The 19,213-nt window shown below is 46.1% G+C and overlaps 1 protein-coding gene and 1 long non-coding RNA gene across 3 annotated transcripts in view; both read left to right on the plus strand.

The window, feature by feature from the left end:
- Positions 1-1,184: 1,184 nt before the first annotated feature.
- Positions 1,185-13,113, plus strand: LOC128931353 (uncharacterized). 2 transcript variants are annotated; one of them, XM_078365238.1, is made up of 2 exons: positions 1,185-1,370; positions 9,775-13,113. In XM_078365238.1, exon 2 carries the CDS (start codon positions 11,131-11,133, stop codon positions 11,851-11,853), a length of 723 nt encoding a protein of 240 aa, XP_078221364.1. In that variant the 5' UTR covers positions 1,185-1,370; positions 9,775-11,130; the 3' UTR covers positions 11,854-13,113. The 2 variants fall into 2 exon arrangements, with proteins under 2 accessions (XP_078221364.1, XP_054108104.2); XM_054252129.2 differs by lacking the exon at positions 1,185-1,370 and adding an exon at positions 7,685-8,603.
- The window catches only part of LOC103791511 (uncharacterized), a 112,627-nt gene continuing 101,098 nt past the window's right edge, over positions 7,685-19,213 (plus strand). Inside the window, exons 1-3 of the long non-coding RNA XR_004740112.2 lie at positions 7,685-7,782; positions 13,120-13,245; positions 15,105-15,154. This is a non-coding gene — a long non-coding RNA (uncharacterized LOC103791511). The remainder of the gene's footprint in view (positions 7,783-13,119; positions 13,246-15,104; positions 15,155-19,213) is intronic.

Consider the following 19,213-nt stretch of genomic DNA (forward strand, 5'->3'; position numbering starts at 1 on the left):
TGGTCCTATTTTTTAATCCCATCACGTATTGAAGCGGTTCTGTGCGAGTCTGCCGCTTTCACCTTTATCCACGGTGGATGCTCTTGTTCGAGAAATCCATTTCAACCACTTTTGGTTCCTGATCATTGCTAAAATGCCTCCACTTCTTTCTCTACAACTATTCTTTATTTTTGGCCTATTTTTGCCAGACTTAGCAATAATGATAAACAATCCTTGCCGCATTGAAACTCAGTTGAAATGATCCGGTGAACCCCCGCCTTGGCCCTTGCTGCAAACGGTAATCTCAAACACTGGATATGGTCGGACTTGGCCGTGGGCTCCAAGCTACAGGAGACCTTAGCTACTTTTTCGTGTCCAGGCTTCGGTAGACCGAAGCTACTTTTTCGTGCTGGGATTTTACCTTCTTTCTAGCCTGGAGCGCGCGCGCTATGTACACACACACACACACACACACACACACCCTCTGTAAAAACAAGCTGAGGTGAGGTGAGGGGGTTCCCCATGTGAACAGAGAGACGCAGGGCTCGGGCGGAGGGAGCCTGGCCAGTGGGGAAAACGGCGGCGTGAGCAGCGCAGGGACCAGGGGCTATGACTAAGGTGGGTGCCCCGCGGCCACAGTGAGGACGCACGGAAGCTGCACTAGCCTCCGGCTCTTGTCTGAGATGCAGGAGTGGATGACCTGGCTCCCGGGAGTAAAATCAAAGTTCCGTGGAGCATGGAGCCGGTAGACAGCCACGCTTGTCCGAGCTGAGAGCCCTCCGTAGTTCGAGCTCGCGCGTGGAGCGGCCTCCAGCTCTCGGTCTGCTCGGGTAGAAGCCCACGAAGGGGGTCCCGCGGCGCCAGCTTTTGTACGGCCCCGCCTTGGCCAGCCGCGAGCTGACGCACCGGCTCCCCCGGGACGCTGGGGGCGTCGCACCGCAGCTGGGTGGGGAGCGATTTATTTTCGCTGTCCCATCCCAGCCCATCTTCGGGTACTCCACCCTACCCCTCCCATCCCTCCTCCTCCTCCTCCTCTTCCTCCTCCTTCTCTACCAACGCCCGCACTACCTTCTGATTCTCCACCTCCTCTTCATCTTCCATCCCCCTTCTACTTCTCTCTCTTCCCCCCTCCTCCCTCCCGCCTCCTTTCTCCCTCTCCCCCTCCCTCTCTCCTCTGAATAAGCAAGCTTTTGCCTCTAAAAGTCACAAGTAATCCTCTTGTGTGACAGAGAGGAGAGAGAGAGAGAGAGAGAGAGAGAGAGAGAGAGAGAGAGAGAGAGAGAGAAGAAGCTGGCCGAGAGGAGCAGAAGGCAGGAGGGGAAATCTGGCACAACGGCTGGGAGAGGAAACTTGATGCTTCTGGGCCAACATTTGCCAGGGCCTCGCTCGAGGTAAGTACACTGGGGGCCCGCGGAGTCTGTACCTGTCAGGTCCAGCCCCCGCCCATAGCCCAGAGATGGGTACCCTTACCTGGGCTATTCAAGTAATGATCAAAATGGAATGAGAATGGGGTGCGGGTGAAGGAGTGCCTCTGCCAGAGGGCCGGGGCCCAGAGGATGCTGTTCGCCTGGAAGCTCCGACCCCAGGCTCTTGCCCCAGGGCACCTTGTGCCTCCAGCCACGGTTCCGAGAGACTGCGGGGGTGCTCCAGCTACCCGATTTCCCTTCCTAAGTCTCGCGTTGGAGAGCTCCCTCTTTTACACACCCGCGTGCAAATGAGCAGCTGCTCTGTCTTGAAGTGAGAAAGTGAGCCCCTCTCTAACCCTAGAAAAGGAAAGTTTGGTAAGGTGGGGGCTGCGCAGATCTGCTGTTCTCTGGAAACTACACTGGGAACCCTAGACTTGGCGCAGAAAATTAATAGTTTTTCATTTTTCCTTTAAAAAATTACCTTGAACGAAAAATTGTATGTATTCAAAAAAAATTATTGGATTACCATATCTGATCAGCTGCTGATGACCTACCAATAAGCGTTTTAAACACACACGCACATTCACGCGTGCGCGCGCGTACACACACACACACACAAACAGGGACTATGTGCAGTGAGGAAGCCCGTCATAAGTAACCAAGAATTCAGAGGGAGTCGCGAGGGCTTTTAAGTGTGTAAAGGCTGTGTACGTGTCCCCCTTGTTACAGAGAGCAGAGGGAGGGGCAGAGGGAGTGCGTGGTCGGCTCGGCGTTTTCGCTGTGCCTGTGTGTTTCCCGTGCTGTCAGCTGGCTCCGGTTTCTAAAAGCTGAGCGCTGCCAGGGGCGGGGGCCAGCATCCACCATCCACCTCGGCACCCTAGTGGTGAAACAGGTCTCATTTGTTTGGTGCAGAGCGGTGACGACCTAGAAGAGACTGGAGTGTGGTTAGGTCAGCCCCCTGCCATCCATTACACCTGCAGCAGATGGCTCAAGTGGTAGAATGGTTTTGTTTGCCGAGATCAAGAAAGGAGGAGGGGTAAGCTAGAGCCTCGCCCCACTCAAAAGAAGTACCTTAAAGAGCCAAAGAAATGAAAGAAGCCATATTCCTACCATCAAAAGCAGTAATGTTGCCGTCTTCCAGGAGTGAACCTGGACACATTAGTGACCTTGGCACCTGGCTCGAATTGATAGCGACAGAATTATAGAACCAATATTTTCAAATTATTTTTGATGAAGTGCCCACTCCTCCCTACACACACACACACACACACACACACACACACACACACACCTCTCCAGCCAGATGCACACAGGTGTCCCTGGAGCTCTATTCCCTGAAGCCAAACGTCAGTAAGACCCTGCAGATTTCCAGAAGAAGGAAGCCTCTTCTCTCTCCCCACTTTATTCAGTCTGCCTGCTAGCTTCCACACACAAGTCTGCTCTCCCCAGACAACCACCTAGCTGGAATTTAGTACATTTGGTCAAATGTACCCAACTCATTTTCACATGCAATAATGTGCCTTTCTGATCAGAATTCACATCCTTGCTTTCATACCTTCCTTCCTGCTACCTAAGAAGCAGGAAAGGACACAAACCCTCCCAGGCAGTCTAGAGGAAAGGCAGGCGTGACAAAGAACACAGACACAGTCTAATGACAGTTTGGCCTGCCTTCTATTCCTTAATTTTCTTGATAAAAAAGAGGAATTAAAAGACACATATATCGAGGGAAACCTAAACAGAACAAAAAGACTTGTCTCCTCCCGTACTCACACAGTCATCACGACACCTGTACACAAATTACCTATATGAATATGCTTATTCATATTTTGTGTGAAATATGAAATTATTTTGCTGGCCTAATTTTCCGTTCTAAACAGTAAACTTTTTTCTACTAGAGTTTAATATGCTAATGCTTTGGGGGTGACTAGTATGCAGAGAAATTCCACAGTTTTTGCAACATAAATTCTATTTTTCTATCTTCTTTAATGTCAAATCAACATTTTTAGTTAGTCAGACAAAAGAATATCAACAATGACAGCCCTTTCTAGCTAAGAGTCACAAATAAAGCTACATCCTAAGAAGCTAAAAGGAAAGGAAAAAAAATCAACTCCTGCATTTATCAAGGTGCTTTCAATACCCAAAGACACCTTTGAACTGGGTTTGGTTGGTGGGTGCTTGTGTGTGTCCAATGTCATTTTTTGTAATATTTTCCTGTCCTATGAATATCTCCATTTTACAAGGAGAAAGATGGCTTTGAAATGTAGTGAGAAACAGGATTTGTTGAGAAAAAATGCCGGTAGGATATAGCCCTATTCATTAATAATACAGGTTTATTCATACATCATACAAACTGCTGAGACTCTCTCCTGTGATGTGAATTCCTGTATTATCAGGACACATTCGAATAGACTTGTAGGAAAATTTAAAAAGAAAAAAAATACTTGCAGAACAGAGTTGAAGTACAGGTTTCTTGTGCCTTTTGGTGATTTCTTTTTAAGAGGGAGAGAGGGAGACCTGATCTAAAACTCTTGGCTTTAGAGACAATAAAAGCTTCCAATTGTTTTAAAATAAAACAGAATTAGCAAACTTTTGTGATTGAAGAGAATGAAGACAAAAATTTAGTCCTAATAAGGCCTCCGACCTTCCAGGCAAGACATCTTAGACCCTAGTTCTAACCAGTATGGAAAGCTAAGAAAAATAATTTCCAGGATGAACTCTTGAAATCTGAATGGAAAAAAATGTTTTTAATTCTAAGGTTTGTTAAACAATATTTTCCACAGAAATCTCAAGGAATGAAATTAGCTTAGATACCCCAGTGTTTCAATGAAAATAAATATTTTTTACTATTTGAGCAGCTTAGTATCAGAATCACACTCAGTCAGGTTTTTTTAGGCCCAAGTGAGCCTCAGAACCTGAAAAGGAGAAAAGAAGGCATCTTGGGGAGTAACGGAAGCTGAGGTTCCCCCTCCTTTACCGGCTGCTGGGACCAAAGATCACATCTCCTTCCTATATGAAATGGCTATATGCTATTACAGAAAACACTAGATAAGAGAAAGTGAATCTGGAATACATGAATCGCTTTTTTGCCATCCCCAAACTAGCTGAGTTTTCATTAGAACTGCCATGGCTTCATAACCTCTTACCCTCCCGAACAGAAGCCAACCACCGAAACCTTGTCGCAGAAGAGATATATATATATGCACACATGTGTATGTGTGTATATGTGTATATATATATATATATATATATATATATATATATATAGAGAGAGAGAGAGAGAGAGAGAGAGAGACTTGTAGCATATATATATATATGCTTTGGTATACAGGCTTTAAATATATATATACACATCCGTAGGTCTCAAAAATATCACCAGCAGCCCAAATTTGCCTTTATTTCAGGGGTGATTAAGACGATTATAATTATTAAAAGCTACCAAATTTCACTCCCTGGCTGCGGTCGCAGGGTGCACTAAAGGTGCTCGAGGCTGGCTAGCAGCAGGGCTCGGCCGGTTCGCGTGCCCGGCGCCAACGCTGCATGTGAGTCTGTATCCTTAACTTGCACATTTCCCCGCCTAAGGGAGGATAATGAACTCTTTTCCTAATTTGTAAATATATCTTCTTTAGTCGCTCTGGGGATGGCGGGGAAGAGGCCTGGGTCATGAACCTGAGGAGGTCAAGGCTCCGACCTTGCTTGGGTCTCTCTCATTAAACAAGGGACAGTGGGTAACTGCGTCTGCGGGTTTCTCCGGTTCCCCAGAAAAAAAGGGGAATGCTTGTGTGCCTGAGTGTTCAGTTTCATCCTACAATTCTCTCAGGGGTCTCCAGAAAGCGTGACTTTGTCTTCCCCAGGGCGGACGAGGCCTAGAGCAGTCCGCAGAGCCTTGGGTGCAGTTTCCCGCGGCCTTCCAAGTCCATCGAGCCGGGCACCCCTGCCCAGGGCAGCCCTGACGGCCCAGGCGAGGTACCCGTGTGGCCAGTAGGTGTCGCTGTTCCCCTGCCTGCGGGAGCCAGGAGCCCCGCGCGGGCCCCGGCTCCACTCAGCCTTCGGCTCCCTGCAGGTTCGCAGACTCACCAGAGCTCCAGAGACAGGGAAGCTCTTCCCACCCCTGCCCCGGGACCATGCCCGTGCTCACCTTGCTACTACCGCAGCGACAATGCCGGCCTAAGGAAGTACTTTCGGGGAGAGAAAGGAGAGACGGGTCTGTTATGGCGAAACAAGGGCCCCGACGGAAGAGGCTCCCAGCCCGCTTCTCTCGCGGCTGCCAACTCTCCCTCCTTTCTCTTCACGTGCCATGGGCGGCGGTGGGGCACTGAGGGCCTCCTGGTAAAATCCCAAGACAGGAGATTCAACCGGGGTTCCATAAGGGCTTTGCAAATAAATGAGAGGTTGAAAATCCCAGCTTCGTGGGAGCTAGCTACAGAAAGAGTGGATTGGTTTTAATACTCTTGCTGAAGAAGAAGAAAAGAAGAGAAGAAGAAGAAGAAGAGGAAGAAGAAGAAGGAGGAGGAGGAGGAGGAGGAGGAGAAGTGGAGGTGAAGGACGAGGAGGAGGGGGAAGGAGAAGAGGAAGAAGAAGAAGAATGAGGAGGAGGAAGAAAAGAAGAAAGGAAGAAGAGGAGGACGAGGAGGAGAAGGAAGAGGAGGACGAGGAGGAGGAGGAGAAAGAAACCTGGGCCTGGCTACAGGCATGGGCTACATACCACCTTGTACACACGTATGAACGCAGAAATGCCGGGTAACCGCGATCGCCATCCCCTCCCCAGGCCAAGGAAGGAGCCAGTATTTCGAATGTGGTTGTCTTCCCCAAAGCGTTGCTTGCCAAGTATTATTTCCTCTTGGAAATCCTAGCAGTTAGCAAATCTCTGGAATCTGCATTGAAATGCTAGGTATTGAGAATTCTAGGCCCTTCTCTGGCTTCCTGCGGCTCCTGGCCTTCGGCCTCAGTGTACCGAGTAAGACATTATTAATCAGAGGCGTTCTTTTTGTATGTGTTTCAAAAGAAGGGCGATTGGCTTATAATACCGAAAGGGACACTTACAGTGTGTACATCGTATAGGTGACTAGGTGACTGGAGACTTTAGTATGATTCTGATTGTTTTGTACAGGGAAATCACTGCTCTGATTTAAGGATGGGGAGAAGGAGACCGAACTGAACAGGCGAAATTCAAAACCAGGTGTTATTCAGAGTTAGTATGCAAAATAGAACTGGCTATGTATTTAAATTAACATCTAAAATCGTATCTTCAGTCAAAATGTGGTGACATTTTACAGTACAATTTTTAAAAAGATTCACATTTTATCTGTAAAATTTGGGTAAAAGGAATAAATTCGTGAAGAGGAAAAAGAACTACAATAAAATTTGAAACAGGAAGAAAGAAAAATTTTCACTTAAAGTCCAAAATATTTCGGAACACATTTGTTCCTTGTCCTGGGCCGCCGCCGTCTCATCATCTCAAAGGACATAGTTGGACAACTGCTGAATCTTTAAGACAAGCCTTAATTTTTACCGTGAGGTAGCCAACATCATCTTTAAATGTCATATACTTTTCGCTATGATGTTTAAAATGGGCTTCTTTCTGTTAAGTCCCATATCCGTTATACAATTCTAAATAATTACTTCTGATTGAGACGGCAAATTAATCATTCGGTGACGTGGTGGTGGCCGGGCGCGGGGGGGGGAGAAACACGTGTCTCATTGGAGATTGTGAAGTTCAGTGAGGTGGTATTTTAGCTTGAAAAGTCCAAATTCAGATATTTGGATATTTCTCCCCCTCCCACCGTTTTCCTACCCCGTCTCAACCCTTTGGGCTCCCTTTCTCCTTTTTCTCTCTCTTTCTCGCTTCTGTCTTGCCTTTCCCCTTCACAGCGCCTCTCTTCTTTTCTCTCTCTTCTTTTCCTCCTCTCTTCTCTCTCTCTCCTCTCATTTATTGTCTGATTCTATGTCAAGTTAATAGAAAAGTAGCAAGTGGGAGGCTCAGTACCCTTAGCAGACCCTCTGTCTCTCCGCCGCGTGAAGGGCACTTTGGGGAGGTGTCAGTCGCTGCCAGGTTACCCGTCAGAGTGGTGGCTCTTAGTGCAGGGCGTGCAGCTCACGGAGTTGGGGTCTGCGCGGGGTTGGGGGGCTTATTCAAATACCGCCCGCTGCTGCTGTGATTCGCAGGGACTCGGCCTCCATATGGTAATGCGGGGCGGGGGGTTGGGGGAGGCGCAGAAGGGAGGGGAGGGGAGGGGAGGATGGGGGTGAGGGCGGAGTGGGAGGGGGCTCCGGCACTGCGCGCTCGACTGCCGGGCTGGGACAGAGCACCGGGACTCGCGGCGGCAGCGGCAGCGACGCTACCCACCCTCTTCCCCAACACCCACCGAGCCAGCGAGCCACCGAGCCACAGGCCCTCGGGGTAAGCCACAGCGCGCACACGACGATGACGGTTCACATGCTTCGGGTCACTACCGTGCGCCAAAGAGGGAGATTAGAAACAGAAAAGGAGATTACAGAGAGATCAGAGATAAGAGGTGTACCTCTCTGTGTTCCTTGTCACACAGCGCGCGCGCACATACACACGCATCTGTACACACATGCATGCTCAGACAGCTGTACACGCACGCATTCCTTGCTACTGCCTTCTAAATATATGCACCGACACTCTATGCCCTGCTACGTGGCCGGTGTGTTTGTCCTGATTCTACATAAAGGCAGGCAGGTATGTGCGAGAGAGACTCCAGGCAGGAACAAACAGTCAGGCACAATTTAACTGCAGCCAAACTTAAAGAGACATTGAACCTGCCGAATTGTTTCACTAAGCCAGGTGCCCCCCCCCAGAAATCGGCTATTCTGCAACCAGTTGTGGAATCCTGCAATTATTCATAAAATGTGCTGAAAATTTATTTTAGGAAACATAATCTTGCTATATATGGCAAGGAAAGGGCGAACCTGAAGGATGAGTATGTTTCCGATTTTTAATGTTATACGTGTAGCCATCTGACCACTTTTTATTGGGTGACAGATCATATGAGCACTTCGGTGTAGGTTTGGAAAAACTACAGCCAGAGGTAAGGCTGGAAATGCCGTAAGAGTTAAGGGTGCTGAAAATGGATGCTGGATAGTCCAGCATGAAAGATGGCATACAGCTTTAGGTTTGAAATGAGGGGGAATACATGTGAATATTTACACATGAAAGCCATTGGGGAGGGCTGAATCTTGGCTTGAGTATCTGTGCAGGTAAGTCATTCATAAGAAAACTAATTACCTGTGCATGTACTTGGACTTGTTTAATTGAATAAGCTGCATGTGTGCATATTTGCTCTTCTTTGAAGCTATGCAATTATAGATTGAGTCTTTTTAAAATTATAGCTTTGGGGGAATTTAAAAAGTGCTATATATATATATATATATATGTATATTCCACTAGCTATCATGCTGCATAGCTATATTGCCAAGAAAGAGATCCGATGCTATAAACAAGATTCCCATTGCTTGAAATCTAACTCAAGGCCTGTATATTTTAAGGCACATTAACTGGTTTAATATAGTCAACTGTTTTATTTGTGTATTTGTTTTCATTTCAAAGTCAGGAATCAAGGATGCTTTTCAGCCAAGATAATGTGCCTTGTTTCCAGCCATATTAAGATAAAAATGAAACAGTAAATTTTGAATGCAGCCGATAAGGCACAACACACAACATGGTTGAAAATGTCTTCCTTGCAGAAGGCTGTCCATTGCTGTGTCTAAACATTTAAAAAAAAAAAAAAAAATATATATATATATATATATATATATATATATATATATATATATATATATGTTTTGCAATAAGAAATGCTAGAAAGCAATAGGGCGGGGAGAGCCACACCTCTCAGGCAATCAGCACAAAAATTCTTTAGAAATCTTTGGAATCACTTCACTTATACATACATTATCTCAAAAGCACTGGCCCCAAACTGTGTTTCTGCTAATATGAAGTTAATTAGACAATCAAACTTTGAGCCTTGAGCAATGGACATTACAGCCCATCGAGGTATGTCAGGAAAGAAAAAAAATGTGTCTTGTCTTTTATGACCAAACCAGGAGGTTATACAGCTGGCATTGCATACATGACAGATGTGCATATTTGTAACCTTAAATAAACAAGCAGGGAGACAACTGTGTATATTATCTAGCAAGAGACAGCAGCAGACACTCGCCAAAAAAGACAGAAAGGGACAAGAGAGACAGAGAGACATAATAAAATAACAAAACAAAAAAAACCTCCAAAAACAAAACAAAAAAAAGGGGGGGGGAGAGAAGGGGAACCAATAAAATGACAAAACCTGAAATTTTCGCGAATTAAAAAATGCAAATATACTTTTACATATGCATCAGTATTAAAAATAATACACGCTGGAACCAACAGGAGCGAGAGCAAGAAAAAGAGGAGGAGGAGGAGGTGGAGGAGGAGAAGGAGGAGGAGGAGAGGTGGTGGAGGAGGACGAGGAGGAGGAGGAGGAGGAGGAGGAGGAGGAAAGAATGGAGGCGCCGCGGAGCCCTGATTATGCACGGGCTGGAGCTGCCTCCTCTAACCTGTTCTTCTCCGAGCCGGGCAGCCGGCGGTCCTCAGCCGCCTACAGAACAGGAGCCGAAACAACCGTTCTCGAAGGCTACAGCGTTTATTTTTCTCTTTTGGGGGGTTTTGGCGGTTGTTTCAGGGGCTCACCAACTGGCCCCTTTAATTAAAAGCTTCAATAAAAGGCGATCGCGCCAGGAATGCTCCCGCTCCTCTCCGCGCAGGATTTGCATATTTTTTTAATGCCCTAATTTCCTTGATGTATGTAAATGTAGCCGGACGTAGAGGGAGACAGGGAGCTGACGTCAATGGACGTGACCTCGCAGCTAAACCTTGAACGTGAAGCCGGGATGGGGGAAAACACGGAGCGGCAGCCGGCGGAGCCCGAGAGCGCGGGCGGCTGCGGCGGCAGTAGCCGAGCCCAGGCCGGAGATGCCAAGGGGGCCAGTGCCCGTCCCCGGGGGAGGACAAGCCGCCGCCTTCTTTCTGCAACACGCGGCTCAGACTCGCCAGCCTTCCGGCCGCACTTGCAGACTCTTGCCCTGCGCTTCCAGCCCCACCAAACACACGTTCTTTTGCTTCCCTCAGAAAAGCAACACTCCCCCAAACAACAAACCAAAACCAACAGAAAAAAACAAATGTTTTAGACCAATGCTCGGGTAGCTTATCAGAAAGAAGACTCTGACCATGGAACATACATATTTTTTGGCTTCTCTCCACAAGAAGAGGAGGGGGAGACCACAGACAACAGCAAATCACTCCTAAAACACGATAACTACAAGTGTTCCCTGTAGGGAGAGGTAAATCGCCCAGCCGACTGGTGAAGGCTTTTCGTTTCGGTACTTATTTACCTGTGCACTCATTATGCGCGTCCGCTTCATTAACAGCAGGGTCATGAGCACGCTTTCTAATGTGATGGGAGTGCTGGTGTGTGTGTGTGTGTGTGTGTGTGTGTGTGTAGGTCCTTGCGCTAGTGAGCACCGAGGCAGGCACTCCGAGCAGAGAGAGATCAGTCTTTCCATGGCTACCTCTGGGACTATCTGCAGAGCCACGTAGGCCAGAGGTCCTAGGTTGGGATTCGAGTTCACCCCTTTAAAAAGAGAGGCCAGCAAAGGCTTCCCCTGGACAGCCAGGTTCTTCCCATTGCATTGTTTGGGGAAGGGGTCTTGAGGTGTGAGCCATTCCGTAGCCGTTGCCTTGCCGGATATGGCCTGGTGTTTTGCACTTGGAACTAAGCGGCCTCGGCGCAGAAGTAGTGCCTCCCAGAGACGCAGCCGAGGCCTTCTCGTTCCCCTCCTTCCGCCCGCGGCAGCCCTGCGCGCCGGCGTGTGCGTGACCGCGCACCGGGCTGCTGGCACCTCCCTGTGCACATCCGCCCCTCCTCTGCTCGCCACCTTCTCCTGGGCAGCTAAGAAATGGTCCTCGGCCTCTTCTGGGCCGGAGGGCAGAGCTGCGAGCAGGCAAGAAAGGGGCGCCGTGATGGGGACTTCTCCGCTCTGCCCTCGGCCACTGCGGCTGCGGTTTCAGCGTTCCACCTCGCAGCCCCAGCTTTGTTTTCCTGACATGCTCTTGGCCATTGGGCTCCACGCCTGCGAGGGGAGTGTGTGCGTGTGCGCGGGGGGCGGGCGCGCGCGGCGGGTGGGGGCTCTCCCGCCAAGGACACGCATGGCTGTCTGTCCTCCGGCTGCACTTGGCGGGAAAGCTAGGGGCCGCCGGCGGGGCTGCGCGCCAGCGGCTCTCATTACCGCCTCCCTACTCCCCCCGGGCCACATTTACATACGGGCCACTCTTCTGAATTTTTACGGCTCTCTTCCCCCTCCCGTACCCGGTCGCACGCGCGCAGGCTCGGAACTACCGCGCCGGGCGCTCAAGACACCCGCGCCCAGGCTGCGGCCAGTCCCGGGCGCGCAAACAGACCCGGAGGGGTAGACGGCACTCGGTGGGACGGATTCCTGCACCGCCTCCCCCGCACCCACGCGCCCACACCCCTGACAGCCTCCCCGCTTGTGTGGCAGGAAGCCCACCTTCCCCTCGAAGCCCCCACCCGTCTCTTTCTGCACACTTCCACCCCCACCCTCCGACATCTCTCCGTCTCTCCCTGGAAGACAGACAGACTCACGCGCGCGCTCTCGCGCTAGCTCTCGCGCTCGCGCGTACACACACCCACACACACACACACACACACACACACGCTTTTTCTTCCTCCTCAAATAGATAGCCCCTATGGCACGTCCCTGGTACCTTTAGAATAACTCTAGAGTTTAGAGAATAAAAATCTTTAGAATGCATTGCTTGTCTTTAGACAAACACGTTTAACAACCACAACACAAACGGGGAGGAGTGAGGAAGGGGAGACTTGAACCAAAAGACCTTTCTTTTTTTAAAAAAAGTCTGCGAGTCAAAAGGTCATTCTCCAAGTTTGTAAATAAAATTGCAAAGGGAGTCCTTAAGAAAGGAGAGGAAAGAAGGGGGAGAAGGTTAGGAAGACCCGCAAGTTACATAAAACGGTGCATTGGAAAAACGACAGGGCGATTCTTTAAAAAAAATCTTAGGAAATCAAGAGGGGGAAAAAACTGGAAGAAAAAAGAAAAAGAGAAGAAAAGGTTAAAAAAAAAAAAGCAAAAGAAGTTTCCAAAGAAATGTGTGCTTTGCATCCTACAATAGGAAAATGTAGCCATTGCCTTCCTTCAGACGAGACATTTCTAATTTGTTCCGTCTGTCAGGAGGGGACTATGAGAGGTTTGGGTGCAAATTCATTATCTCTGGCAACGCAGAACGTAGTGTGGGGACTGAAAAAGACCGTGGCAATGGATGAACAATAGGGCTTCAGTTCATCAGTAACAAAAGCAGTGGGGAAATTGGTTGAGTTTCAGAGCACGTCCTCCTCGGCAGAGGGGGTTGGACTAGACCTTGGACAGCCCCCCCCCAAAAACTTGCCAAGCCTCGCACACACCACTTCACTCTCCACTCCGAGGCTCAGGGAGCAAGTGCCTGGCGTGGGGGGGAAAAGTTGGCTTTTTTTTCCTCCTTGGTCTTTTGCGCCCTTCTCTCTCTCCCCAGAAGGGAAGAACCATTTAAACTATTTTAGACGCAATCAACCAAGAATCACCATGTGGAATTGAGCGGCAGTTTTAAATGTACTGAGGAGAGGAATGATGAGAAAAACATTTTTTTTTTTTTTTTTTTTTTTTTGAGACGCCGAAGGGAGCCTGATTGTGTGCTGCGGCCGTGGAGTGACTCTGGCTCTTGTCTTCCGGCAGGCGCCTCTGTTCCTGCCCAGCTGGATTTGGGGGGCAGCACTGCCTGGCGCAGGGAGATCAAGTGAGTATCGTGGCGGCCCTCAGGCTGCAGCTCGCCGGCGGCGCGGGGCCAGCAGTGCCCGCCGCGGCCTCGCGTTCCCACTCCTCACCTCGCCCGCTAGCCAGTGTCCGCAGAGCCCCGCTGCGGGCCGCTCCGAGGGCCAGTCCGGGGCTTTGCTTCAGCTAATTGATTGTGTGCCTCGGATGCTAAACCTGTTGATCTCGTGAGTTTTCTGAGCCAGTACTGTTAATTATCCAGCGGCTTGACCCCGAATCGCAGAGAGATGCCAGGAAATCTTCGCATTAGATAAGGGAATTTTGTATGTAATTTCTGATGATGGTGGGGGGGGGGGTCCCTTTTAAACCTACAGCAAAATGCAGTTGTGTTTTGCACTTCTGGATTCAGAATTAGCATTTTGAATAATTCGCCTCCCTTTAACCGCTCCAAAGTTGCAATTACCTGGCAATGAAACGAGGGTCTGATTAGATCCTGGTGGAAAACTTAGTACAGTAGCTAACTAGATCTGGTGGATTTCCACTTCCCTTTTCTCTTTGCCTTTTGGATTTGGGGAGTTAAGAGGCCGCTTTACAGGGTTATCCCAAGTTCAGATTCATCAAGAAGCAACCACCGTGGTTACTTATTGGTACTTGGAGAGGGTCAGCTTAAGACGCTTCTGGTATCCAAACGAAGCCGAGTCTTTGCGGTTTGCTTAGAGTCTAGACCCGGCTGAGGAAGGCAAGAACTCCTTTCTGTGGCCTGGAATTATCTGCAGGAACCCTGGGTGATGGGAACTCCGGCAATGTATTTGCATTAGTGTCTGCGGCGTTTTATCTTGCAAATGTACCCGCGGTGCTTGAATGGGGGACTGTCTTCAGGGGTCAGGACAGCAGTGGAATTGATCAGAAGTTAGACCCGAGGCCCTGTCAAGTCACGGCCATGGCCGGGGGCCCCTTTGGAGCTGTGGCTGCCTTGGGCCCAGAACCGCAGAGTCGAATTCCGTTTCCTCCCTTTCTTGGTGTCCACCTCTACCCACCACTCTCCTTTCTCCACCTTGGTACGGGTAATTAGGGCGCTGTCTCAGGAAGCGAGCTCCCACAGTCAGCATAATTAAACCAGGGCAATACTCTCATTTTGCAAAACCAATAGCCCCACCCCTCTAGTCTAAAATAACAATAAGCATTAAAAAATCATAAAAGAAAAGAAACCTATTTGGGGGATTATTGACTTCCTGAATCTTGGATTGAGAGGGAATGGGGGAAGGGAATTTTTAAAAAATCCACCACTTTACAGCAATCATGTTTTACATTATTCATTGATTTACTGGAGGAAAGAGCCAATCAGGAGCCATAGATGTGAATGCACCTCTCACTGTGCTGTGGCCTTACAGTAAACTATTTGCATCTTTCTAATGGAGTAGGTATTTATCCAGGGATTCCCATTGTTCGAAAGGCCTGGAAATTCAGTTCCTTAAACATTTAGAAAATGACTTTGTTCCATACTTAAAATCCTTACATGGAAAGACTCTCCTCTTTTGTATGGCAGGTTACAAGGTTCAAGTCCCTAATGTTTTTTAAGAGTCCCTCTTCCTTCCAAGCTAAAAATAAAAGAAGAAAGAAAAATTAATTTCCCAAACCCCTCCATATTCTGCATATTTTGCATTCACATTATCATGCATGTCTCCATTTAAATGCAAATTAGCATATTTAACCCTGTAGGTGCTGAGACCCAGGATACATTGTACTAGGGTTTTATGGAATTCTTGGAATTTTAAGGAATCATGGTAATAGCAATATTTTAAATGAAACCATATCTATATGATTTTATATATATACATATATATATATAAACTGTGATCATGTGTTTTCTTGACTATTTTTCAGATGAGACTGCAAAGAATCATAACATGAACAGAGAATTCAACCAACTAAAGGTAATTTTAAAATTTACATTTGACAAAATCAAAGTGATGTAGAAAATAGAGTATCTTACTCTATTTACTGGGTGGTAGGCCTGCAGTGGGTTGCATATCTCCTAATTCACGCTCTCAGTTTCTGTATGTGCAGCTTTCTCCCCTATAGGGAGCCTTTGTATATTATGTATCAAGCACAATACAAATATGACCTATAGCTCCCTGTAAAAAAGAAATTGGAGATACAGAATAAATCATAGAATACTTTTGTTAGAAAGTAAGCCAGTCAAGTACCTTGCCTGAACTATACAAGTCACTGTAAATTAAATGGCTTTTATGTAGAAAATGGTAGTCTTCACTGTACCAGTGGACTGTGGTTTACATGCATTTGAATCATACAAACGAAATATTAAAAGGGGATTTCAGTGATAGACCAATTCTTTATGCACTTGCAGTCTGAATAGGATTCAGAGGTGTTCTAAATATTGGTGACAAACCTAAAGTGTTTGAATTTATGAAATAGCATAATTCTGATCCAAGTACTGTGGAAAACATAACTTTTCACTTTTAAGTTAAACAGAGATTGTTTATTCCCAAGTAAACCAGAATGTTTCAATTCATGTTGCAACCATCTGGAGACCTATAAAAAGATTAGAAAACAAGCATGACAATCACGTCCTAATCTACTGGCCATTAATGGGAATTTATTCGTGAATGAGCAGGCAAACCGTTTAAATTCAGTATATCCTTCAGTATGCAGATTTCAAAACTGATATTCTGCTCATCTTAATAGCCTTTTGAAAGCAAAAATATCTGATATAACATATAGGTGTTAATAGTAGCTCTTAATGTGTGACAGACATTGCTAGGAATCTTTAGAGCTACACAGTTGTTTCATCCTGCACAATAATACAGTCTTTGAAATATGTGTGATAAACCATCATATATACCTTGGCAATATTCAAAATAAATCAGATGCTCTGTGTTAAGCCTTACTATGTAGTTTTCATTTCCAAATATCCTGAGAGATGGTGGATATTAAAATGTTTAATTGGCTATCTGGCTAATGAACAGACTGCCCATAATCCTAATGTTGATTGTTTTCACTTATTGGGGCTCCCATGATGAGTCTATGCTATATGTACCAGGCATGGGGACCAGGCCTGGAGTCACTTGATATAACTATGTGGCATTGCCCTAGAAGATGTTATTTTAAGACAGTATCTTCTATAACTTCTAATTGTAGAAGCATCTCAAATGTTCAGTGTCTTGGCTTTTATGATGGGTACTTTGGTTCTAAAAATGCATTTAGTTGCTTACTGTGGAAATATAGCCATGTTACTTTGCAAATTCACACAGATATGGGGGTGATAAACATACATAGACAAATGCATGACATCTCTTTGCTTCCACCAACCCCCACTTAGGTATATATAAAGCAAAAAGATATTCTAAACATTTCTGTGATTTCTTTGGTTTCGACTTAAGGAACTCATCTGACCAGATGCTTGCTTTATGTGTTACATGCCAAATCACTAATGATTCTGCTGTTGTGTCTTGGAAAGCAAGGCCACAATACTCTTACTCTTCCAAGACAGCAAAGCTTATTTGCGTTTTACATAATGTCTAAAGTGGAATGTGCCTCAGTGATATGTTACATTTTTATTTAGTAATTTATGTTGTGACCACACAGTTCAAGAAGGAACAGTAACTCCATGGGGGTGTATTTATCTGAATTAGTTTTTGGTTTGCTTGTGCATTTTATATATAACCCAATGCAGCCATTTTTGATTGTACCTCTTGTGCCATAATTTGATAAGAAAAATAGATGAACAATTTCAACAGCTTAGTCTTTTCTAATTAATCAGTACTGGAATGTTCACCAAAAAAGTAAATAAATAAAAAATCTAGGGAAAAGCTGGCATCTATATTACTAAATCATATCTTTAATTGGTGTGATATTGTAGTTTAGACTCTTGATTGTAGGCTTTTTCTAACTATTCTGATTTTCTTGTCAGTCTTTTCTATAGGGTTTACATATATGTGCTCTGTATGTAATTCAGTTAGCATGTTCAAATTCATGTCTTATCACTAAATTAAGGAAAGAGTGTATGTTAATTCCAAAAGTGTTTTAGTTGTTGGGGGAAAATAGTCAATCTATAGAAATAAGAGTATTGTGATAAACTAGTCATGTGTGCAATGAATATTAAGAAATATTAAATTCTCTAATAGCATATATTTTAAAGAATAGCAACATGACCAAACATAAGTCAAAATTTTAAAAAGCAGTTCATAAGGTTCACCTTTGGTAAATATGAATCTTATGTAGATTGCCTTAGATGTTCTGTTGAGGGACATTTGAAAATTACAACTACACGTATTACAGATGTGTTAGACATAGTTTACTCATTACGAAGGTGAGAGAAGAAGAAAAGGACTCTTTGAAGTGATCATATTCACACTTTGAAAAGTTCTAAGAAAAGGAATGAGGCTAATTAATTAATAAAACAACATTCCCTCTAGATAGAAGAAAGGTGGGGGTGGGGAAGGGGAAGGTTATGCTCTTAACATCTAGGTGTTTTATATGTATTCTTCACGAGGTAACAATGCTTTTTTCATAGTTTCAGAAGCAAGACTAGTATATTTTCCTTTTGTATGAAAATTGATGTTTAAAACAATAGACAAAGGCTCAGCATTTTTATTACAGCAGAGTTGTGTATAGAATTAGAAACTATTGCTGCAATGTTTACCTGCGCTGCATTCTAACGCACACACCCTACATATGCAGTCATTTTTTAAAAACCAGGATGAAGTCTGCTTGCTTAGAGCATTCAGTCTAAACTTACAGAACAAAATACGCTGCCCTATCGCCATGGTATGTATATACAAAACGTAACTGAGCTGTGAAGCCATTAAAAATACACCACCCGAGCAAATTGTCAATGTAATCACACATCGACTCACTGCGTAATACAGATCTGATTCCCAGCCCCAGAAAACGAGGCCCTGCTTTAAGCAATAGCAAAGTGCCTTCCATCTGTCTGCCTATGCAATCTGCCAGAAGAGAAATGCAGGCAAAGACGTTCCCCAGATCTGAAATGCTTTTATCTGTCCTTAGAGAGAGATTTCTTCCAGTCTTTGGATATTAGAACGATCTACACTAGCACGGAGGAGGTAAAAGGCCGCGGGTTGCTTTTCCAGGAGCAGTCGGTAGTGCTAGCGGAAGAGATGTTGATTGAGAAAATAGGGCTTGTTGCAATGCTGCCGCTACTGCTGCTGTCGCTGCCGCTGCTCAGGCAGCAGGCGTGGGGCAGTTGGCTGATCACTGATGCATATCAATAACCATGTACTTGAGATTTCTCATGACATCATCATTACCTTGGTCTCCCGCGGTCTCGAACCTTTGACCTTGCCGGGCTTGTCCACAATTTGGCAGTGAAAGCCCCTCCAATGATGGCCCTTTTCTCCTTCTTTCAGACCGGGGGCAGCAGCAGGCCAGCAAGACGGCATCTTCTCCTTCCCAGCCTAGAAGCCCTGTGAAATCGAGGATCTTCCCCCTAAAACACACACACACAAGATATGTGCAATCAAGCTGCCACCACTTGGTAAAAAGCTCATGGTGCCTAACCAAAAAGGATCAGGAGCAGATCCTTGAATCAGCTGTCACTTCTATAGAATGGGATGTTTTTTTTTCTTCCTCCTTAACCTGCGCTGGAAATTGCCGTTGGCTTTATACATCTCTATAGAGAGAGGCTAAAGAGTCTTGCCTGAGAAAGAAGCAATTTACAATGCAAATAGAGGCCTGTGAAGGGACGGATGCTGCTGCTCACTCGTAACAGCTTGCTGCACCTTAATAGCTGGTTTTATTTTCTGATATTAATAGATGAATTGTTGGCTAACGCTGCCGGAGATTACTTGCTGAAAGAAAAAAAAAGTTCGGAATAAACTCTTGAAGGCAACAGATCTCATTTGGATGTTTTGCAGCGCGCACACACAAACAGAAACCAGGTCATATTTACATAAAAGAGGAATCTTAAGCGTGGCAAGTATCCTGGACGACTACTCTTCAGTACTGCCAGA

Source organism: Callithrix jacchus, chromosome 2, assembly GCF_049354715.1.
Source record: "Callithrix jacchus isolate 240 chromosome 2, calJac240_pri, whole genome shotgun sequence".
NCBI classification, from domain to species: domain Eukaryota; kingdom Metazoa; phylum Chordata; class Mammalia; order Primates; family Cebidae; genus Callithrix; species Callithrix jacchus.

Excerpts from the sequence above, each read along its gene's own strand:
- LOC128931353 (XM_078365238.1), top strand. The coding sequence starts at position 11,131 with ATGGCCTGGTGTTTTGCACTTGGAACTAAGCGGCCTCGGCGCAGAAGT.